This window comes from Anas platyrhynchos, chromosome 7 (genome assembly GCF_047663525.1).
Source record: "Anas platyrhynchos isolate ZD024472 breed Pekin duck chromosome 7, IASCAAS_PekinDuck_T2T, whole genome shotgun sequence".
Lineage (NCBI taxonomy): Eukaryota > Metazoa > Chordata > Aves > Anseriformes > Anatidae > Anas > Anas platyrhynchos.
Window position 1 is genome coordinate 38,743,327 of NC_092593.1, and position 17,630 is coordinate 38,760,956.

The 17,630-nt window shown below is 42.3% G+C and overlaps 1 protein-coding gene across 4 annotated transcripts in view; it reads left to right on the forward strand.

Moving 5' to 3' along the window:
- The window catches only part of PLCL1 (phospholipase C like 1 (inactive)), a 181,701-nt gene that overhangs the window by 71,682 nt on the left and 92,389 nt on the right, over window positions 1-17,630 (forward strand). The window contains exon 1 of one of the 4 annotated variants that reach the window (XM_072040585.1): window positions 16,163-16,219. The exons of the other annotated variants lie outside the window; for them this stretch is intronic. Coding sequence (XP_071896686.1) covers window positions 16,178-16,219 — 42 coding nt within the window. The 5' untranslated portion in view covers window positions 16,163-16,177. Of the gene's footprint in view, window positions 1-16,162; window positions 16,220-17,630 lie in introns of those variants that run through there. 4 annotated transcript variants of the gene reach the window in all.

Sequence of the window (17,630 nt, forward strand, 5' to 3'; positions counted from 1 at the left end):
CTTGCTGGGAACAACCAGGCTCCAGGGAGTCCTGGCTCCCTTCTGTGCTTCCAGCCCAACTGAGGGGTTTCTTCAGATGCAAAACCTCCCCGTGGGAATTTAGTAATCCTTACTTTGATTGGGATGATATTCCAGTGTCCTTCACAATAGCTAATTGGCTGCCCTTTTTTTTGCTATGGGAGGCTGACGTCCTTTGGACATGGCTGGATGAGATAAGAAACTGCGCAGGCTGTTAAACTGAGCCCATTTAGGGTTTAGCCAAGCAGAAGAGTCCTTCTGAGCAAACAAAGCAGAATGACAGTAACTCTTTCCTTCTAGGCTATAGGGTGACCCACTCTCAGAGCTGATTGATTTAGCATTATGATTCCTGCGGCCTGCATAAACACTTAACTTGCTAATGACATTTTGGGCAGTTATGTAAGTGGGTTGAATGCAGGCAGCTTGCTTTGTACTCTACAAATAAATACACTGCGTGCTGCAGCTCTTAGAAAATCAGCTAGGTCTTTCAAAGAGACTAATTTGGAAACTCTATTAGATAATTGTCTGTCTGATGTATTTTATGTAAAGTTCAGTAAATAAAGAGCTTAAGTAAAGCAGCATATCATTTTACAGTGAAGATGATAAACTGGTCCAGCGAATTCTGTCTGTGTTCCTAATGCCACACAGTCTGCAATACCCTGCCCTCACGTTATATTTTTGCTTTTCACAGTAAGCCTCGAGGTGCCAGTTGTCATGAGGGAGATGGATCTTCCCTCAGGTTGGCTTAGGGGAATGTTATAACGCACCCATGGCTGTATCCTTGACTGTCTCCTCTGATGCTGTGGTTTGAAAGCAGATGACAGCTGCCGATAAAACATACGGTGCAACGTGTGATTCATGTGGGAATGGAAGAGGACCCTCTGAGAACATACTCCCACTTCAGAGAGAAATGTCAGCATTTAGTTAAGTATGTCACTTAACGAGCTTCCTTAGTCTGCAGGTCAGACCTGACATTAACCAAAATGACTCGGAATAATTTTGATTGGATGGCTTGAAAGGTCATACATAAACTGAGTTGCATGGTCACAGATGACTTCCTAATGGATTACAAGCTTTATTGTGAAAGCACTGATTACAATCAGTTCACACTTAAAAAGGAACTCTGATTAAGACAGATCAGGTGAAATTAGAAAAGCAGAAAGCCAGGTTGAATTTTTTTAGGGTTCGTGGGGCTTAATTGCCTCTTGGACACTGAGAGGCCTTTAGTTTGGGGATTATCTTCCAAGCAAAATAATCACTTTCTATCTAGAGGCATCTGAAACTAAATTGGATGAAGTACTGGAAAAAAAACCTGTCAAGAGCAATCCAGCACTAGTAGTAAAGTGGACCGAACAACCTCAGACTGTTTGAAAAGGCCATGTTTACCATGTCAGCAGAGAGTTCATGGCAAAGTCTGGCATATCATTATTATTTTGCTCCTAGTGTACAAAAATACTGCAGAGCCGCAGATATCTCCTGATAAAGGCTGTGCTATAACTGTGCCATATTTCTGTTTGTTGGACCTCATTCAACTGTTAGTATTAATGTAGAGGGAGACCATTTTCACACTGTATTTTTACATTCTGGATACCTTGGGACTGAGATACAGCTGACATGAGGGCACTCAGAGTTGTTTACTTTGATCAGAAAAGCAGACTTTTTTGGTGTTTGAAACCCATACTAACTGTTCCTTGGCATGGACCTCTTCCTTTTCATCGCTAATAGAATTAAGGAGGATAAGTGTTCAGACAGAGTAATGCAATATTTCTATACAAAAGGCACCCAACAAAATTCTGTGGAAGGGTTGCAGAAGCTGGTTATGGTCATAAACCTTTCAGGTGCATAGTAAGCCCACCGATGCCACTGTCTGATAAGCTGCTCATGTTTTAAAGTACTGGTATTTTGAATTGGGTGTTTGTAGAGGGAGCAAATGGGAGGGATTTGTAGGCACTTGCTTTATGAAAGGTCGTTCATGGGAATGTGGCCACTCTCGAGGACGCAGTTGATGCAGGGAATTGAATGTAGCACCAATTAAAGTGAAGAATAGCATTCCTGGAAATCAGGCCTGAGTCTGCTTCCCACTGAATCTGCTCTGAATTCAATATGAATTCGGATTCCAAGGCTGACATTATTCTCTAGCCTTATTTGAGCCTTTTGGTCCTCCTGGGTTGGCAGACTCCAGGGAAACACAGATGTTCGTTCAGTGTTTAGTCTATGACTGCTGAAATTATTGCACAATCTATGTGTTTTATTCAGATAGATTTTCTTTACTTTCTGCAGCATTTAGATCTGAATTAAAATGACTTCCTAATTGGTTTGCATTACTAGGTAGTGATGAGATTTGGGAATAGCTAGCTTCTAGAGGATGTTTGGGTAATGTCATTTTAAGAGTGAATAATTTCTTGTCTCTCACTTTTAGGAACAAAAGAGCTAATTCATGTTAGTTTGAAAGCAATTTTCATTTGGAATGCTAGGTCATGATGAATAGCGTATGACAAGATGACTCAGGCTTTTATAGATTACATACATATGGCTGGCTTGTTTTGGAAAGCAGTGTGAAAATAATACAGGCCAAAGCATGAGGAAAAAGTCCTTCCTTTTTCCTTCCTACTTTACAGAGGAGATGCCTTGTTTTCAGAATGCCTTAATTAATTTATATTTAGAAGTAAAAGTGCAAAAAGTTGCATGTTGTTTATACATTGCAATTTTATTTTATTTGTTTTTCATGCTTGGTACTGAGAAGTGTGAGCCAGCCACTGGAAACAGGCTGTTTCTGTGGAGGCTGATCACGGCTGGTGAACCGTTATCAAGGAACACATTCAGCTTGAGAGAATAATTATAGGGTAGTCAGCGAACGTTAATGTCTTCCCATGTGAAGTGCTGGTAGGTTTGGCAAGTGGCTATTTACAGAAAGAATTTGGGGTCACAGAGCACAGTAAATGAGAACATCAGTTAGGCAGAGGACACAATGATACTGTAAAAAAAAATGGTTTTACAAAACTTTCAAGTTACCGGTTTTGACACAGTAAATCACTGTCACCACAAAGTCAAGGAGCTGCAAAATTCCCAGGGCTTAGGGGGGAAGATGATTGGTGGTCTTTGGGTGAATATTTTTAGACAAAAAACAACTTTTGCCTAAGTGTATGTTCCTGAGTATAGCTTTCGTCTGTGACAAAATACAGGACACCCCTCCTCCCCAGCTTTATTTAGAAGAGATGCAAGTTGAAGGCTTCATGTTTTCAGTAACCCAGGAGCAAAAATGTTTGGTGTTTGGCCATCAAGGCCTGGACAACCTTATTCATGAAAACCTGAGCAACTCTGCCAAACAAGGGGTCAACAAAAAAGCATCTTTTCCAGATTCTGGGGAATTCTTTACTCAATAGTAGATGCATGGGACAGCAGACTTCTATCTGCATCTAGCCACGAGCACAGGCAGCACATGTGAGCCCAAGGAGTGCTTTTACTACCAGAGAGGGCACTTAGTTGTGGCTGGGGGCAGCAGCCTGGGAGAAGCCATCAGCCACGGGACAGGATTTAGGGCTGAAATGTGAAACCATCTTGCACATTTCTGTTGCAACACATATGGCACATAACCCTTAACAATTGTTTTCTTATTTTTTTTTTTATCTTTGAATAATAAAGGTAAGTGTAGCAGATAGGAAGAATACAACGGTGCCTGAGCTTCCTACAAACCCAAACTTCTCCCATTCTGACCTCATTTACAGGCATCATTTATCACGTTAGTGGGAGGGCTGCAGTCAGGTCACCTTGTGTGATCCCTTAGGCATTCATCTTACTGTAGGTAGTGCAAGCCATATCAAATGTGTCTGGATTACAGGTGCCATAATAATTGCTCATAATCTGCATGTGATGTGGAACTCAAAATGCCTTTCAGAGCTGGCAAACCGTGAGGGTGAAAACAAAGCACTGTGGCAAACAAAGGTTGAGGAGTCAGCAAGCACAGCCCACGGATGGATGCAGGTGACTTCCCTGTTGGCTGCACACACATTTGACTTTTTTAAGGTTGTTTCCACAGCGGAGTGTGGAGAACTTGTGGCAGTTTTTAGATCGTAGGTCAGCACGTCTTCTATTGTAGGAGTCTCCTTTGGAAAAAAAAAAAAAATGTGGTAATGAAAAAAAAAAAAAGTGGTAATGAAAAAAAAAAAGTGGTAATGAAACCATTTTGAAGATTGACAAGCAGTTTTCCTGCATGTCCCCTCTCCTTTGTGCTTTTGCTTGTTCATCCATTATCTCGTATCAGCAGGGCAAGATCTAGGATCTGTTAGACTGGGCTGTGGGGAAATTATGTCTGTATTTATTGTTCCTAAAGCAGTTGAAATAGGGCTAATAAGGCTGACGCTAACCCCAGTGAAACCTGCAACTTAATACCACAACAATTGTGGAAAACTACTCTTTAATTACAGAGTAAAGAAACAATCTTTTCTATTTTTTTTATTACTGTTAGATAAATTCCTATTTTGTGGCTTCAAATACCGAAATGACAATCTGTTGGAAGCCCTCACAAGTGCGAGACAGTGTGGAAACTTGGAATATTTCATGTATGTAACAAGGTTGGTTTGTTTTATATGGAAAAGATATTCGCTGCTTCTGCAATGGCAATTTATATTCCAGCAAGATAACTGTCTGGATGAAGATTCACAGTTTAGCTTGCAAACGGAAGCAGGGGCTTAATTGCCAGACCATCTTCTTTGTGTTGCTCTTATATTTAACTTATTTATAATGCCACATGTAGTGATCTAGACGCAATATAGATTTAACAAGCACTTCATTAAGAATTTGGAGCCTAATGACTTCTTTTGTTGAGGCTGCGTTTATCAGTTTGTTACAGGCTTGTCATCCTAAAGTGAAAATAAAACAAATCCTCTCCCCCCTCCCCCCAAACAAGCCCACAAGCCCTCTCTGTCCCACCCCACATGTTGTTATTTCCTGAGGAAGCTACCAAATAGGTGTGTGTTTTAAAAAGCTTCCTGAATTGAGACCTGTGTTGGGAGTTGCATTTTGTGGGGGTAGCAAGCTCCTCATGGGGCTCCTTCTTGATTTCTTATCTTAATGATTTATAGCACATTTTGAGGTTAATCTGTGCAATGCTGAAGATTGTGTTCTGCACCACTGTGGTCTCTGGGGATTCAGGACCCCTCGAGGGGAGCACTTTTGTCAGGCAAGGCAGGAGGCATAGAGAGAATGGGTCTTGATCTTCCTGCGCCCATTCCCTCCCTGGAGAACAGGCAAGTTTTGGGGAGGTTTGGGCTCCTTCCATGCCTTTTAGAGGATGTTAGTTTCCATCTAAAATAAAATTATCCAGAAAGAATTTACTCGAGGAAGATGGACCCGAAGTGACTCACGATTTTAAAGCCTAATGCTCTGTGCTGTCTCTTGACAGCTGGGTTTAGTTTTAAAGGAGAGGGAAAAGATGGTCTCTGCAGTTTGTTGTGTTTTATTTGTGCTGAGGAGGAATGGGGAACAGATTTCCAAGGGCGAATTCTGCAGAGAAACCTTGTGCTCTGTAAAAGATAACCCTCTGTGTGACTAGTGCTTCTTTGAGAGAGCACTTGTTGATGGAGACAGCTTGCTGTCTTTGTCCCTGCTGTGATGTGGTCCTTGAGATGCTGTATAAATATGTGAAAAATGAACTGTTGTTTTAAATGAAGAAGTTGATTTTGTGGGGAAAATAAAAACCCTTGAACTGCACCAAATGGTGTTCTAGTTGAGGGAAAAAAAAAAAAAAAGCATTACAATGTAAGAAATATGGTTTAAACACTTGTAAATGTCCAATTAAGCTTCCTAACTTCATATTTCTCTAAGATTTGTGGAAAATTTTTCTTAAGCATACTGCCTTTTTGGTGGGTTGGTGCATCTTTCAAACAAGAGAAATGGGAAAGTGTACAGGAGAAGAAAGAATAATAAATTAGCAGTGCAAATATGCTCATCAGTCTCAGTAGAGATGAGACTAACGTTACAGTTGAATTGACCCTGGTGAGTAAAACCCTAATGTTTTAGGCTGTGACTAGTCCCAGTGAATCTTTCAAAATCTTCACTAGTGCTGAGGCTGGATTGCTCTCTCATTGCTGGCATTTTCAGGTTGGTCTTGCTGCCCATGGGCACATGAGGGCTGTGGGGACACCTGCTGCTGCTGCACAACCTGGCCATTGTTCGAGAAGGCACTCCATGCATGGCTATGGTTCAGATTCCAAAACTGGAATTTGGAATAGGAATTTTTTTGTTGCTTTGTTTGTTTGTTTTTGATCATGTTTTAAGGTGGGCAGCAAGTGCCTGAGTTTTATTGCTAAGAGTATGACATAAAAATGGAGGGCTTAAAATCAGCCTATTTTTTTCCCCTCGATAATATCGTAATGAGGAGGAAAAAAGCTGACACTGATTCCAAGAACTTACCACCTTCTTCTATCCATATGGACGTGCGAAACCACGGAATAACCTCTCTACAGAAGGCAGTTTAAAAATCAGTGTGGTTGAGATCTGTAGTGGAAATGTTTTGGAGATAGAGCTGTATGCTGTTCCGTCATGCAGAGGCAAACCCCCTTTGAAATATAGCATTGCTTTCTCCTTCATTTCAGAAGTGTTTGCTGAAGGTGCTACTGCCAGCAAAATGCAACTGCTCTTCTCTCAAATAGCTGTTTTCCTTTGACATTAGTCCCTCTCCATTCTGTTTTTCTCTCTAGCTATGCAATGGGTTGCACAGATGGCCAAGCATAAGGAAGAAAGAGAATAAAGATGATGCTCTCTGACGGATTTATTTGTATACAAGTCCCAGTGGATCTAAGTATTAAATAGCTTCAGTTTTTTTAAGTGGTCACGTCTATACAGAAGACTGGGTACACACTGCTAAAGCTGGATATTTTTTTTAGTAGATAAAGTGGATTTTAGTCTTAAAATGGATTTTTTTTTTTTTAGTAGAAGCTTGTAAATGGCTGACCTTGATTTTCTGAGAAGCATAACATACTGGGGAGGGGGGGACAGCAAATGCCGTCTGAGTAGGAAATAATATTTAAAAAGAAATCTTGAAGCTGTTGTTGAGAATAGCCAGATACCGATTGCCCCGACCTATTTCTTTCTCAGTGCAGAAGTGTTTGAACAGACAACGTGAAGACAATGTTAGACCTGCCTGCCTGGCCTGGGAGCAAGTGGTAGAAGTCAGCATACCGGAGCCGTGGCCGTCAGTGCCCGCCAAAAAGCCGTTCTCTGCCAATCCTCTGCTGTAAGCTGGGGCTGCCTGCTAAATGTCAAGAAGAATGGAGTGGTCAGAAAGAGGTTAAAGAACTCATTTCACGTATCGACATAGGCTATTACACATTGATTTTTTACTTCTTTTTCTTTTCCGTTGAAGGCAACTGCTCATCCGTTGTTTGGGTGGAGGGACGTGTCTTCATCTCCACCTACAGCTGTGTTACAAATGCAGTCGCTGATTAGATGCTTGTTAACGTAAAGATAACTTGGCTAAAAAGTTAGCTGAAAACAGTGTGTTTGCACATGCAATGGTGGAGAGGGACTCCCAGCTTGTACATATAAATGGCTGGTCAATGTTCTTGAAATTCACAGTCAGTGAATTACCTCAGGATCTGAACTATAGACATCCCAATTCTGCTTTATTGGCAACGTAACAAGCAGTACTGGAGGTACCAGAGATACCAGCAGTCTCTGGAAGAATCCCAGCATTCATTAACATTTGGAAATCGCTTGTCTTTTACATACTGAGATTATTCACTTTTTGTTGTTGTTGTTTGTTTTGTTTTGTTTTGTGGAGGGAGGTTTAAATTTGGGGGACACGGGGAGTGGGGAGGAATGCAAGCTTAGTAAGGGAAGCTTCCCAGGCACAGGTAATTGAGAAAGGTATTTTTTCTTTTTACCTTTTTTTTTTTTTTATGTTTAAGGGATGTTTCCATTCAAGGGAAACTAGTTTGTGAATACGTGTCCTCTCTTTGTAGTCCAGTTTATGTATTTTTCAGTGTGAGATATATTTATAGTTTAATTGCAAACTGATGCTTGACAATGAAAGGTTTTGTAATTGGAATCATGTGTCAGTAACTTGAGGAAGACATTACGTTCTTGTCTTTACGGGCATCTTCATGAACTGAACCATGAAAAGAGTGTGATTTAGTGGTGTCTAAATATAGAAAATATGATTTATTTTTTTAGAACTGCAAATATCAATATACTCTAGAGAGGTGTCTGGTTATTGTCAAGTTGTTCTCTGCATGTATGAGCATGTAGACAATTTGCTTTCTGTGTAGTGTCTGCAGTATCCTATTGTGTTTTTTTACTTAAAGATGCAGGTATACCCAGAGGAAACTGGAACCAACAGCAGAGAGATTTTTGCCTTCTTGGTGCAGAAAAGCAGTCTGATTTGGCACGGAGAGAAGGGGGAAAAATGAAAAGACTTCCCGAAATATCAACAAAGCAGTAGTATGCTGTGAGCAGGAAGCTATTTAAGGGCTTTGTACCCAGAAGGGAAAGTTTTTAAATGTTTGGTGACTCCCAAACAGAATGGAATTGTAAGTTTGTAAGTGGATGAGAATCTGTGGAATCAAGTCAAAAAGTTGTTCGACCCTTTAAGAGCTGGGGAGCGAGCAGTATGGAAGATGGAGCATGCAGGAGCTGAGTGAACAGCCCAGCTTTGGAAAGGAAGACTTCTGTGGGCCCAGCAGCTGGGAAAATGAAGGTGGCTTTTGTGGTCATCTTAACAGAACTAGTAAAAACCCTGCAGTACATTGATGGATGGAGAACAGTTGGAAAGGAAGGGATGGTAATAAAAGGTTCAGGCAAAAAAAAGTCTGAGCTCCAAATATTGCTCATTTTCCCAGAGTGACTAGCAGGGTCATGATGCAGGGTGGTAACAGGGAGAAGTGGAAAGAACAAGATGCTGTGTGGAGTTGCAGCCACAAATGTTTTGTCTTTGCTGTAGGTGGTAGAAGTGAACAGGGCTGTACAGCTACAGTATTATGTGTCCATTCTGTTTTAGTGAGAGATGACAAGCAGAGCTCCAGAGCAGAAGACTGTGAAATAATTAAAATTCTCACGTGGTAGTTAATATGCTTATCATCTGTATCCTTGTTTGAGCTTCATGACTGTTAATCACAGAAGGCTGCATCGTGATTAAGCCCACTGCACTGGTTGTGAATAGCTCTCCTGCTTGAAACGGGAGGAAACAAAAAGAACTGAAAGGATAGCTGGCTGAAAAATGTGGTTGGCAGGGTGATGAGGAGACAATTGAAGAGTCAAACTCCTGGTTAATCTAAGCAGGCACAAAATTAGGTTGTAGTCCTAGATTGTTAGCCTGGCTGAGCGCCAGTTTTTTTCTTTTCTACTTACTTCAAAAAATATGGCAAAATTGGAAACATGTATGAAATGTTAAAACTTGTGAATAAAATCTCATTTTGCCAGCCCCAATGTAGCTGGTATTTCCTATCTGGAGTCAGAATGCATGGGTCAACGGTTATTAATATGTAATGAGGTCTTACTGAAACAATAGCGTTGCAAGTAAAGGAAAAGAGGGATTTAAAGGAGAAAATCATTCATGAAAGAGCTGGGATTGGCATACCCACACGGTAGTGACAATAGGGCAGGCGTGGTACGGAAGGCTTGTGCCAGTGTTTTAAAAGATGGAAAGGGCGGGATGCTTGGGCCATGAAAGCAGCAGCCCTCCTGACACTGTGCTGTGTCAATTCTCTTGTTCTACTTCTCTGCCTTTTACAATGTGTTCTCATTCCACTGTAAACTGCTTGGGGCAGGGGTCATGCCTTTTCATTTGTCTATGAAGTGCTGCTACTTGTGAGGAACATAATTTGTTGACTGCTGGAGGAGTGAGAGCATAAATAGTAGTGCCATGCATCCAAAACCTTTAAGTCTCTGCAGAGATGCATTTTTTTCCCGTCTCCATGGGAGTCTGTAACCCCTGCGGTTTCTCTTCTTTTTTCTTTTTCCTTATTTTTTAAACAACAAACAACAATGACAAAAAACTAGTTGGGTGCCCATTATCTGGGCTGGATGCAAGCTGGGTCCGATCCATTGCTTTGTCCTTGTGCTGTATTGCGTGGTCAGAGCAACCCCATTAGGGCTCGTGGCCTCCCTAAATGAGAGAATTGCCCCCAAAACTGCTGTTGTCCATGGAACATCACTCTTGGGGTGTTTAAGTAGCGTTCAGTGCATGCTTTGGTTGTAATGTACTGTTTACTGAACCAAATCCATGACTTTGTTGGCTTGGTCACAAGAAATGTAGAGGCTGGGTCACTTTTGATGGAGCTCAACCTTGCAGTAGCAGCACGCATCCCTTAAACTCTGCTGCACAGATAATATTTTGCAGCTTACTGGAAGATGGAGGATTCTTTTTTTTTTTTTTTTTTAAATACAATTTACCGAGACTTTTTTTCCCAAGGTTTTATCACCCAGGAACTGTGCTATGAGAGACAGAACCTGCCATGGCCAATTTTGAATGCTGTCAGTTCCTATCAGGGGCTGAAGCCTATCAAAACGATCAAGTCCATCAAAACAAATCATCAAACAAGAAACTTTAAAATGCAATTCATGTAAAAATAAATAATGGGCTATTAGTGCAGGCAGCTCCAGTTCACTATTTACACATAACAGCAACAAATGTGTCTGGTTATGCTGGGTTTTCAAGCCAGGGTGCACCTATGAAGCAGAGTATCTGTCAGAGAGAGGCCTTGCTGAGGCAGGAAGCTCTCTTCTGGGCCTGGCCTTGCTCCCAGTCTGGAAATGCCCGAAGATGGCGTTTTATCACAAAACTAGGCAGCCTGAGGCCTAGGAAGTACAGTCAGCCCTCTGACCCCCCATGGAGGCACACATGTTGAATAACAAGTGCTGCTTTGAGGAAACCATCCAAGAGCTTCTTTACAAGTGTGTTTCTCAGTTGCCCAGCAGGTTCCCTGGCATGCTGCAATGCCGACCGGGCATTGAGATGTGCCCAAGTGCAAGTCTGTTGTTTGGGGAAGATGCGAAGAGTAATTAAAGGAAGAAAAGGTAAATCAACTTGTTAGGTATTAAGCTTAAAGTATAAAAGGGATAGGTTACTTCTGAGTTTCCAGTCTTGTTCAGATGACTGTGCTGTGCCAGCTTTTCTAGTGCAGTTTCATCAGTAGCACTGCAACCGACATGCTTTCAAGCCTGCATGATCTTTCAGGGTCAGTTCTACTTCTAAGAACCAGAGGCTGCTCACACTTGCACCAGTGAAGATTTAGTGGATTTCAGGTATTTTGGAAATGTTTTGTGGAAAGGAATTTTAAGAGTTGGGTCATAAATATAGTTGAGCAAAATGGATACAAAGATAGTAGGTAGGCTGACTCTTCAGAGTGCTCATGCATCTCTCACCCAAACCAGCAAAAGAGAGACTGAGGCATCAAAATGCACAATGTATACTCAGAAGCAGAAGAAACACAGAGGTATAACTGTGTAATGAAGACTGCTTCTGTAAACAGTGCAGCGTGAGGGCAGAGATGCTAATCAGACATGGAAATTGAATTTCCAAGGATTTCAGAGGAGAGAAGATACCTGAAAGCAAACCTTGATTTTCTACAGTATAGCATGAATGACTTGTCTTTATTAGCTATCAGGAGGCCTCTAGGAATTCAGATTTAGTAGAGTTCAGAGCTTTTTAGGATCAGAAGGGGATGTGACAGGCTCAAAGTTCTTTCTGAATGGGCAGCTCTGGCCTACGTGCTCTTAGGTTTAAAAATTCCTTTAAAAGAATGAAACGTTTATGACTTAGCTGGAGACTGCCCTTATTTTAGCTCTCACCCTGCTCAGTATTTGACCAGGCTGTTAAAGGCTCTTTGCTCAGATGAGTTACTTGCATGAAGTTGTAACTGTAGGTTCTTATTAGAGGCAGAGATGCTGACGCGTCTTACCTGAGCATTAAAGAAATCACAGGATTTATAACTTTTCAAAGCCTGGTAGCTATGAAGAGAATCCCAACCACAACGATCTGTCACTGTCAGTGTCTGCCCATTCATACAGAGCTGTGAGAAAGGGCTATTAATCATGCTACCCGAGGCCTGGGAGCGTGTGGAAATGCACGGAGAATTACCATAGCTTCCAAACAGTCAACACGGCAGGCTCTGACAGTTGCCCCATGCTTTAGGTCTGAAGTGATGACAGAATCACAGAATTTTTAGGTTGGAAGAGACCTCCAAGATCATTGTGTCCAACCTCTGACCTAACACTAACAGTCCCCACTAAACCATATCCCTAAGCTCTACATCTAAACGTCTTTTAAAGACCTCCAGGGATGGTGACTCCACCACTTCCCTGGGCAGCTGATTATCCAACCTAAACCTCCCCTGGCACAACTTTAGCCCATTCCCCCTCGTCCTGTCACCAGGCACGTGGGAGAACAGGCCAACCCCCACCTCACTACAGCCTCCTTTAAGGTACCTGTAAAGAGCAATAAGGTTGCCCCTGAGCCTCGTTTTCTCCAGGCTGAACAAGCCCAGCTCCTTCAGCCGCTCCTCGTAGGACTTGTTCTCCAGGCCCCTCACCAGCCATCCTACCCTCACTGCTGATCCATAGGGACTCAACCTTATCATTCCCTACCTCAACCTCGAGTTCCACAATATCAAAACACGACCACCCCTGCTGTGCTGCCTGTCCCTTCTGAAGAGCTTATAGCCAGACATTGCAGCACTCCAGTCATGAGAGTGGTCCCACCAAGTTTCTGTGATGGCAACCAAGTCGTAGCCTGCCTGCTGCACGATGGCTTCCAGTTCCTCCTGTTTGTTGCCCATGCTGCGTGCCACAGCTGCCACCTTCTCTGCCCCATGGCAAGAAGGCCGTCAACTTAGGAAGAATTCAGGGGCCATCAGGGTGAGATGAGAGCTGATTTTGGTAGGAGGGACTACAGGCTATTTAATAGGTGTTGGCAGTGAGGTGGTGCAAAGGAGGAGAGGACACAGACCCCATCCCTCTGTATGGGTGAGGAAGCACTCTGGGGAGAGAGCTGATGCTAGGGGGGAAGGTGCCAGCTTAGTTTTGTGCACCTGCTGCTGATCAAGGGCCGTAAGGCTGGAGTTATGGCTGAGTATGCTTAAGTTCTGAAAATGGAAGAGTCACTTTGTGTTGCTTGCTAAATCTTTCATGGCCCTCAGGTTTGGGATACAGGTTGGGCTGCGAAGAAGAGTGGTGTTCAACTTTTTTAGTTGAGCTAGCTGTAATTAGTGATCTGGGCATTTATTACATTAGCATCCTTGTTAGTGTTAGGGTTTGTTAAAAAAGGACAAGTAGTCGTAAAAGTGACTGGGTCCCAGAGCTCTGGTGTGGGCTGGGACTTTGTTTTTGGGTAATAATCACTTGTATTCAATGTCAGATTATTTTTGGTATGGTTTTGGGTGAGAGAGTTGTAAACTGGCAGCCAGGAATGTTGCATTTATGCATGAATGGCTTGCATTAATTTTCTTATTCTAGACAAATTTTAGAGTTGTGTCAGGGATGGTGAAGGCTTGTGGAGTATCAGAGGGATAAGCAGTTCAGTATAATTGTGGATCCTGCAGGAATCAGATTGGTCACAGAAATGCTGGTGATGCCAAAGACCAATGACTTGCATATAATTTTGCCAAGGTATTGGTGTTCTATAGTTTAGGATATTTATGTTTCTCGCTGTTTGCTCGGGATTGCTGTTCATATGGCCGGATATCCCTAAAGCTCTATGCTTCATATAAACTGTTGCTGTAAATTACTTTCTCCATAAACACAGTTTTCATTCCTGGCAACCAAGGATACATCAGAAGCTTTCTCATAAAAACAAATTTATTACTTATCATACTACAGTGTTGGTTTAAAGAGATTAAATACTGAGTACATGACATGATTAACAATTTAATTGTATAATAGGAAGCCTAATGCTTTCTAGTTCCCAGCCTCATTGCTGCTTGCTCCTGTGCTTCATAAGGCTTTTTAGTTATTATTATGAAGATTGAATAATACTATTGTTTCAGCAGTATCTGTTAGTTTTGCTTTTATGAAAGCATTAAAAAATCTTGAAGCTTTCATGAATCTGTACAAGTGCAATACTATGGAGTGCTTTTAGGTTAGTACTGAAAGTATTACTTACCTTGTTTTTTTAGTATAGCAGATTTTTATAGCATTATTGCACAATTTCTTATGCTTTATGGAATTACAATATTTGTTAGTATGTGGTGTTTTATTTCCAGTGGGTAGCATGTGAACAACATCTAGCTTGAAGGCCACGACTGTCTTATATCTACAAACCAGAAGATAATATCCCTGTTGCATTGGAGGGTTTCAGCAGAGGAGAAAGCTTGGCTTTGCCCTGTTATGTCCTTCAGAGAGTCTCCTTTGGTGCCACATAGTCCCCTTTTCCAGTTTTCCTTAAAAATAAAAATAAAAAATTGTGTTGATTTGCTGCTCATGAACTGAAGTACTAGAAATATGTAAGGTTTTGGCAAGTGGTTCAAAAATTCCTTATCGATCTGAGCTGGGAGCTGCAGTCTTCTTCCTGTTTAAGGGAAGTCTGTGCTGCAGGGTTGAGCTCTGCTGGAATAGGCACTCTTCCTTGGATTGCTCAGTAAGTGGTGTTCCTAAAGCACAGATGGTTAGAAACTGCATCTGAACAAAGCCATAATGTGGTCTGCCTGTGCACGTGCCTGTGCATCCCATGTCACTTCTCTGCAGGGGGGGACAACACGCATCTCACCTTGAGGCTGCTAGGAGGACAGCTTTCTTCTTGCCACGCAACATAATTTTGAAAACCTTGGCTTGCTTTATTATGTAAACACTTCAAATGGCCTTTTCAGCATTCCTGTCTTACACCATAAGACAGCACAGGAAAGGAGAGGCTTTGTCTCCATAGCCCCCTTGGCCCTTATTTTATACACAATATCTGGGCTGAACCTGAAAACTCACAAGATGATGGCAGTTTTTCCTCTGGCTTTGAGCCAAACCTTTTGGTACCTTCATTGTTAAGGGATATACAGGTGCTGGCTGGAAATGCAGAAAAATCATCACAGTTTATTATCTTTGCAAAGCACTTGAAGCCTTAGACTTTCTGATTAATTCTGATTAATTCCAGCTTTGACCATGAGCCAGCACTGTGCCCTGGTGGCCAAGAGGGCAAGTGGGATCCTGGCATGCATTAAAAGGAGCATGGCCAGGTCAAGGGAGGTGATCCTCTCCCTCTGCTCTGCCCTGCTCAGGCCTCACCTGGAGTCCTGTGTCCAGTTGTGGGCTCCCCGGTACAAAAAAGACAGGGATCTCCTGGAAAGAGTCCAGTGGAGGGCCACAAAGATGATCCGGGGCCTGGAGCATCTTCCCTGTGAGGAAAGGCTGAGAGACCTGGGGCTGTTCGGGCTGGAGAAAAGACTGAGCGGGGATCTCATCAATGCGTATAAATACCTGAGGTGTGGGAGACAGAGGGATTTGGCCAACCTCTTTTCAGTGGTTTGCAGGGACAGGACAAGGGGCAATGGCCCCAAGATAGAGCCCAGGCAGTTCCACACTAACATGGGAAAGAATTTCTTCATGGTGAGGGTGACGAGCACTGGGACAGGCTGCCCAGGGAGGTTGTGGGGTCTCCTTCTCTGGAGATATTCAAGGCCTGCCTGGACGCCTACCTGGGCAGCCTGCTCTAAGGAACCTGCTTTGGCAGGGGGGTTGGACCCGATGATCTTTCGAGGTCCCTTCCAACCCCTTCAATTCTGTGGTTCTGTGATTCAGAGCTGAAGGCTCGTGTGTCCACGCAGAGCGCGTGGGTTAGTGCTGACAGCTGCTGCCCAGGTGTATTTCTGATTTTCAGTTTGGTCTATAGGGGAGCAACAGAAGAGGGAAAGGGTTGTATGTGTTTATGTGTTGGTAATGTAAACTGCGTCATGACTGAAGTGAGGTAAGTTAGATAATTTTGCCTGTTCATTGAAGAAGCATTTGAATTGACGCTCTTGAATGCAAATCTTATAGCAATCAAGATACCAAGAAATGTTTTTTTTTTTTTTAATTATTTTTTATTTAATGGGAGATAAAGGACCAGACCTGATGTGCTTTTGGTTAAATACAAGGCAGAAAAACTTCTTTCCTAACAGGATGCTGGACTTTGCGGTTTGAGACAGCCTTGCAGAGCCTTGACAGGACCCATCCCCATTCTGTACCACCTCCTGAAGCACCGATGGCAAATATACAGCAGCTCTTGGTGCAGCAGCTTGTGCAGGTCAGCTAAGCTAAGGGCGAGTGAGATAGTTACGAGCAGGAGCTTTCTCAAAGAGGCTTCAGCTTTGGCTGGTGGGAGGTGTTATGTATGGATTTGTTCACATACAATACATGGGGCTTCTGCAAGACCTTCTGCAAAGCCTACCCATTAATTGCAGAGAAGCACTGATCTCTGCTTATCGTTAATCTCCCAAACAGTAATGGGCAGGCAAAGCTTCTAAGTAAGCTTTGGAAGGTCCATTTGTTTTATCTGTTAAAAATGGGAATGGCTCTAAAATGCTAGAGGTATCGGCATGACTTAGGTCATGTTCAGCTTGGAAAGGTCTTTGTTGTAATAATTTTCCATCCTTCTGTGCAAATGGCAAGTTTTGGCTGTCAGCTGGACAGCTGTAGAAGACCTGACATAAATTGTTTGAATTGAACAACCAAAAGTGATTAACATTTTCCTAATAAATTTAGCAGGCAAACTGTGAGCCAGTAAACCATTTGAAGGACTGAATCCCTTACAGTGTTGCAAATACCAGTCTGTGATTGCATTGTAAAATCTCTTACAATTGTTGTCAGTGCTTATGGTAATCCTTAATGTAGATGTTCATGAAATATATTTTACCTGGATAAGTTTGGTTTTTTAACTAAATCAAAAAATGGTTTTAACAAGGGAAGCAGCTACCTATGTGATAACTCATTGTAATGGGCCTGAGATCACTCACTCACACACACACACACAAAAAAAAAAAAAAAAAAAAAAAAAAGGAAGAAAAGGAAGAGAAGAATGAAACAATCGGAGGAAGAAAATTTTGAAAGGTCAGAATACTGGTGTCTGAAGTTTTTGAATATTTGAGTTCTAGACTCTACTTGTTGCAGGCAAGTCACTTAATTTCATAGGTGCTTCATAGTTTATGAAATGCAAAATGAAGTAGAGGAGATAATCCTCTTGATTTCTTTTATAAGAAAGTTTGGGTGCATGTGAAGTTATGCATGGAAATATTATGGAGGTGACTGTGTTATTAGAGCTGTCATTATTAATAAAACTGACTAGAGCTGCCCTTTCTGGTTATCTGCTCCTTTATCCAAAGAAGAGGTTTTCACTGGGAAGAGTGAAGAGAATCGGAATTTTTGGCCACAGAAATGTAATACTAGTGACTCGAAAGAAATATTGTCAAATTTGGGGCGGGCAGCACTGCCTCTGTGCATTCCTCTGTTTGGGGAAAGTAAGGCCATTAAACTCAGCAATTACTCCAGAGACACCTTTGCTGAGGCAATATTCCACTTCCCCAGAACATCTATCATGGTTAGAATTACTAGAAAAAAGCCTTGCTGTCTCCGAGTTGTTACGGAAATTAGGCAAGGAGAAGAGTTCTGCTGCTGCTGAGATGGCGAGCTCGTCTTGGACCACGGCCTGCAGCACTCAC